The following is a 6,361-nucleotide window of genomic DNA, read 5'->3' as shown; positions in this document are numbered from 1 at the left end:
TCAGTTGGTTAAGCACCTGACTTTGGCTCAGGTTATGATCTCACAGTTTGTGAGTTCAAGCCCCACGTTGGGCTCTGTGCTGACAGTTCAGAGCCTGGAGCCTGCTTCAGATTCTGTGTTTTCCTCTCTCTCTCTGCCCCTCCCCACTCGTACTATGTCTCTCTCTCTCAAAAATAAATAAAACATTTTTAAAAGTTAAAATAAATAAATAAATAAACATTTAAAAAATCTAGTCTTCATAAATTTACTCCATGTATTCTCTAATTGCAATAAGACAAAATAACAGAGTATGACAGAATGTAATTAATATACAACATAGTATAGTGTTCCTACTTTTCAGTAAACAGTGAAAATTTCCCTTGATATCTTACTGTCAAGGCAGATGACATTTTTCTCTAGAAATACTTGCTGCAGTGACTTAATTTTTGTACTCTTGACCACTAGATACTAGGCACTGGGTCAAATTTCTTCCCCTTGATCTCCTTCCCAAGTCCTTGGAGGAGTGTGAAAAATAATTGGGGACCGATGAGGTCAGTTCATGTTAATGGATAAGAAATAATTGTAACTACTTATAACATTGATATACATCCATGTAATTTAACCCGCAGAGTATTTTTTATCAGCAGATTCAGAAACTAAGGCTCCAATAAGTGGCATAACTTCTTCAAGATAATAGACTTTGGGGTGCCTGGGTGGCTCACTAGGTTAAATATCCAACTTCGGCTCAGGTCATGATCTCATGGTTTGTGGGTTCAAGCCCCACATCAGGTTCTGCTGGGACAGCTTGGAGCCTGAAACCTGCTTTGGATTCTGTACCTCCCCCTGCCCCTTACCCCACCCCCCCCACCCCCCACCGCTTGTGCTCTCTCTCAAAAACAAATAAATAAACATACATAAAAAAAGATAATAGACTATTAAGTAGTGACCTTGGATCCAGGTTTTCTTATTCCTACTGTATCATAATTACCTGTTTATTTGCCTGTCTCTCCACTAGACCATAGCTCCTTATTCATTGTCTCCCCAGCACCTACCACAAGACCTACTCTACTAAACATCACCAATAAATAAAATACGTTAAATGAATTAACAAGTCTAAAATCCCACTCTCTCATTGCTCCCTTGCTCTGCGAGGGTTCTACAAGCCAATGCTCCTAATATATTCCAGGTCACTCCCAGGCCATATGGCCTGTCAAAAGAATGTGGTCAAGGCTGAGATGGAGGGGAGCAGAACTGGTGAACACACCCATATGACACACTCGTGTTCTCCTCCACGCTCTCCTGGGCCTGGGCGGGCCCACCACGTAGGGCATTTGGATGTGTGCCTCATGGCCTGGGAGACAACTTGCACTTTGTGTACTTTTCCAGGGAAAGGAAAAGGCAACCGTGGTCTAACACATGTTAGAAACGCTGCTGCCTGGTGTCCTGACATCATAGCATCCACCCAGACTGATTCCTGGAGGCAGGCCCATTTGCCAGGCATGGGCTGGGGAGGGTAGCGAGAGAGGGGACATGAGAAGAGGGGTCAGGCACTGTGACATGGAGTATGTGGTTAAGATAGGCAGGGTGACCAGCCGTTGTGACACAGTACACGAGGTAAGAATAGAATGGAGCCTCTCCGCTTCTTGTATCTGTGTGTCCCGATTCACGGAAGTTGTCTAAGTTTTGAACTTAGAGGCAAAGATAATGGGGCTCATCTTTCATTGCAAGACCTGGATTCTCTGAAGCCAGCTGGATCTGAGCTGGTCCTGCTTTAAGTTCTCCCAAGGAACAATGAGTATGGGGCCAGCCTAGCTGTCTGCTACTTCCTTTACCCCTCCCTCCAGCAAGGGTGTCAGAGGAAGAAGTGTGGTGGTTTGTTTGTTTTTTCCCCCCTGCGTCTCCCTGCAGAGTCAGGACATGAAAACAGGCTTGAAGTGAGCCAGTGGTCACCAATCATAAGGAATCTACAGCTAAATTATCACCTGGCATGATGGAAATAACATTATTCTAAAATGTTGTCATGATACTAAGGTCTTCCAGTTGGAAAACCAAAAGTTAAGGCTGTGCTGGCATTCATTTTCCAATAAATGAGCTGGCTTAAATACTGCCTTTCTCTCCTCAACTTGTAAAAATGATCTAAAAATGTAAGAGAGAGAGTTCAATAAACGTTTTAAAGACTGCTATTAAGGAGAAATACTTTAACAATTTAACAAAACCAGAGGAAACCAGCCTTAAAAACCCTACCTTTCTTGTCCTCGCCCCACTCCCAAGTCAGGATGAAATTCAGGGTCTCAATAACACAACTGCCTAGAACCTGGCACAAAGTAGACACTCAAAAATATTTGGTGACAAAGAATTCTATGTGCCTTATGAGTTGGCACCTCACAGACACTTTTAGAGTTTGCTGACTTGGCTTTGATTCAAAAATAGTGTATTAATCCTCTGGGGAATATTCACAGGGAAACAGCTACAGGGATATACATTTTTCTTTGTTAAAACTTGTATCTGTATTCAAATATTGGCCTTGGTATTTCCTAACTAAGTGCTGGCGGCTTTGAATGTTACTGTGTCAAACCATCTGCACTGGAAAGCAAAATCCTGTTAAGAAATATGATCACAGGTTGTAAAGAGATTATCATGTTCTTGACCATTATACATTTCATATTTTCAAAATCCCCAAAAGAAAAGGACATATTAAAATAGCAACCTTTGTCACAATGGAGCAGAGTACTCTTATACAATTTGTGATTATGGTCAATATGAAAATTCATTTTTTTTTAATTTTTTTTAACATTTATTTATTTTTGAGACAGAGAGAGACAGAGCATGAACGGGGGAGGGGCAGAGAGAGGGAGACACAGAATCTGAAACAGGCTCCAGGCTCTGAGCTGTCAGCACAGAGCCCGACGCGGGGCTCGAACTCACGGACCGCGAGAACATGACCTGAGCCGAAGTCGGCCGCTTAACCGACTGAGCCACCCAGGTGCCCCTGAAAATTCATTTTTGTGTGCCTTTTCAGTGGCTTCCCTGCACTGGCTCACTAAAATGCAATCTTTTTTTTTTTTTTTTTTTCCTGAATCTAAAAATAGACAAGAGGCTTCCAATAGACAAGAGATCCTGTTTTTTAAGGACCTGCCACTGCTTGTGAGGCAGGGTCTCCTATTGTTCTCACTGCCCACAAACAGAAAATCTTGAGGAAAGCAAGTGGTCCAGCGGGGGTGGCTCTTTGCCTGGCTAAGAACAGAAGTTCAAGTCAGGGTTCTGAAGAGAAAGTGCAAGGTGAAAGTTTGAGGTTGATCTGGCATTAAGAAAATTACCAAGTTGGAGTTTCATTCAAAGTTTTACATACTGGGGGGGGGGGGGGGTGGTGGTGGTAAATGAGTCTTATACTCCCATGCAAAGGGTAATGGGATTTGACCCAGTCTAAAGGTGACAAATCTGCAGGTGGAGGATCTCTACATCAACACCCAGGTGTACCTGACCTCAGGAAGCTGGGAAGTCAAGGACCCCAAGATGCAAGAAGGCAGCAAGTGGGAATCAGTGAGTGCAGAGTCTGTGAGCAGACCATGCATGTCAGTTTCAGCTGCCCTAAGAGCGTCCTGTGCAGCCTCAGGGAAACCCAAAGGCACAGAAGCTTCCAGCCCAGGTCCAGACAGGATCCGCAGGTTGTGACACTCGCTACTCTCAGCTGGTGTCAGGCACTCTGACCCAGTGCAGGGAGGACAGGGAGAGTGTGGGCAGTGTGTGTCAAGATGTGTGAGAAGTGTATGCAGCAGACTCACAGAACCACTAGGATGTGATGGAAAATGGGGGGGGTGGGGGGAATACTATCATGAGAATACTGGGCAAGGGAAAGAGTGGAGAGTCCCAAAGGGTCTGAAACTAAAATGAAGTGTGATGACATGTGTGGTCCCTAACAGGGACATTTCCTGAAATTATACCAGTTCCTGTATTAGATAATAATAATAACAACAACAAACTGGCCGTGAAATGAGAAGGCACCCATACTGCTTTCTCTCCCTCGCACTTGCCCACACATCCCGACCTGCCTCCATGAAGGGAGGGTTCGCGCCTAGATCCCTTGACAATCCTCTGCAAATCTCCAAGGACTTGGAAGGTACCTCTGGAAATCAGGTGAATGAATAAATGAATGAACTAATGAATGAGCGAATGAATAAATGAAATAGCTGCCCCAGGCCAGACGTTTACGTCTGCTGTCTGTGGTGGAAAGAGAAATGAAGGCAAGGAGGGAGAAAGGAATAGAGGGAGAAACAATTCCGCACGCCCGCGATGGCCCTCAATGTCAATATGATCGAGGTCAGTGGTTCCCAGACTTTGGTGTGCATCAGACTCACCTGGAGGGCTTGTTCAAACACAGTTCTTGGGGCCGCACTCCCACAATTTCTAAGTCAGTAAGTGGGGCCAGAGAATCTGCATTTCTAACAAGTTCCAGACGTTGCTGATGCTATTGGACCGCACTTTAAGACGGATCCCAGCGTCCCAGGGGAATGACCTCTGCAGCGAGTACTGGAAACTCCAAGGTAATCTAAGACATTTAAAAAACAGACCACAGAGAACCGAGAGCACAACTGCTCCGATCCAGCTAGCTCACCGCGGTACAGCGATGGGAGCCCATTGGAAATCAAGATTTTTCGTTTGAATTTTCCCAGTGTTAAAGCGTTGGCAAGTAACTTTGTATTTTAAGTGAAAGCGTAACAAAATTAGGCTTGCAGATTCTGTCCTAGTCTTTGCTGAGTATCTTTTCGGAGTGCGAGGGCTGGGACAGTCCCACGCTGGGCGAGTGGAGGTGCCCCAGCACCAGCCACAGGGCCGTCCCTCCTGGGAAGCTCCTGGGTCTTGTCCTCTGATGCTTAGGTCTTCTTAGTCACGAACACCAACGAGCTCCGTTAGAAAAGCACCTTGAATTCGAAGCTGTCCTTTGGCTCGGGAGCGTAGGCTTTGACCCGGCTCTCTCGAGGCAAACTTCAGGAGATCCGCTTCCCTGGGGGCACTGACGCTGAGCGCGCGCCCCGTCCCGGCACACCGGCCCAAGCCCATGCCCTTGGCTACAGGCGCCTGCCTCCCGGCCTCTGTGCTCCGCCCGCGCCCAGCACGTGCCGAGCCAGCCCACGCTGCTACCTGCTCCTGCCCCCCAGCGGGACCTCTCCAGACTCCGCGCAGCACGAAGGCGCGGAGCCGTTCTCAAGGGCCAGGGCCTTCGCAACACCACGCGACTCCAGAAAGGCTGTCGGATCGCGGGGCGGCCTGGATTCGGCGCTGGTCCTCGCTGCTTCGGCATTGGGGAAAGCCAAACACCGATGGGACCCAGGCTTACAAGAGGGTCTCCCCCTAAGCTTGCCCACCCCTGCAAAGGCCACGTAGATCCGACCCGATCTAAGGCCTACGCAGACAGCTCCCCCTTCCCGGTGACTCGATGCCACGCAAACCGGCGGCTGGAAGGGCGCCAGCTTTGGCCTCCAGCCGAGTGAAGCTGAGCGAGGGCACAGACGCAGGGAGAGCGCTGCCTGAGGCTGACCGGCCTGGCCCCATTCAGGAGGTGGCTGGGCCCAGGGATTGGATGGCTGGAAGCGGCGAGTGTCCCTCAGCACCCACACCCCTCCGCCACGTCCTGCTCCGGGAAGGCTCCCGGGGCGATCTGGGAGCCTCGCCCCGCGCCTCTTCCCGCTCTCGGCCTTAAGGAGAGCATGGTCCGTCCAGGAGACCCATTCCCGACAGGGCGTCAAATGATGGGGTAGGAGGAAGCACAAGTCGCGGGAGTGGGTCAGCCTTTCCTAATACGGTCCCCAGAGAAACTCTCTTGCCTCTCCCACAGGGGCAATGTCTGAGGCCTTGGAATCGGCTGGAATCTGAGCTGATCAGAACAGGACCGCCCACGAACTCCTTGCATTGGGGTCAGACCTGGGGTCTTGCCCTGCCCTGCGAAAGTCAGAGCCTCCCAGAGCGGCGCCGTGAGTCCGAAAACTTGTCTTAGAAATTCTCTCCAGGCAAAAAGTCGAGAAGTGGTGGGGCTGGGGGGGGGGGGGGGGTGGCGGGAGGAGGAACCGCGCGGGGCGTTCACCAAGGCCCCAGCGTTAGGGCCTGACAGCAGGCCAAGGCCTTCTCCCCAGAAACCCTGCGGCGCACATGACTCTTCCTCCACAGCAAAGGGGCCCAGGTCGAGGTGAAAGGAATCCAGCGGCCAGCTGGGTCTCTGGCGGCTCCGCACTCTCACCGGGTGGCCGCCCCCGGCGCCCGCGCCAGGTAGTGCTCGGCAATTGCCTCCAGGGGGCGCTGCGGCCCTTCCCGCCGGCCGCGGAGCTCTCTACCCGCGACTGCGCTTTCCCAGCCCATCCCAGTGTAGAGCGCCGACTCGAACATACTT

At 49.9% G+C, this 6,361-nt stretch overlaps 1 protein-coding gene across 1 annotated transcript; it reads right to left on the bottom strand.

Annotated features, from left to right (window-relative positions):
• Positions 1–3,192: 3,192 nt before the first annotated feature.
• On the bottom strand, positions 3,193–6,125 carry LOC147571963 (uncharacterized). Its single transcript, XM_086695163.1, is given in 5 exon segments — positions 3,193–3,739; positions 3,742–3,768; positions 4,899–5,074; positions 5,119–5,771; positions 6,084–6,125. Coding segments are annotated over 5 exon segments (1,203 nt in total). The 3' UTR covers positions 3,193–3,434.
• Between the last annotated feature and the right edge of the window lie 236 nt (positions 6,126–6,361).

The sequence above is a fragment of the Puma concolor genome, chromosome F2 (genome assembly GCF_028749965.1).
Source record: "Puma concolor isolate L17-30 chromosome F2, mPumCon1.1.hap2, whole genome shotgun sequence".
Taxonomy (NCBI): domain Eukaryota; kingdom Metazoa; phylum Chordata; class Mammalia; order Carnivora; family Felidae; genus Puma; species Puma concolor.
The sequence above is the reverse complement of the archived record's forward strand: the minus strand, read 5'-3'. Positions and strand labels throughout refer to the sequence as shown.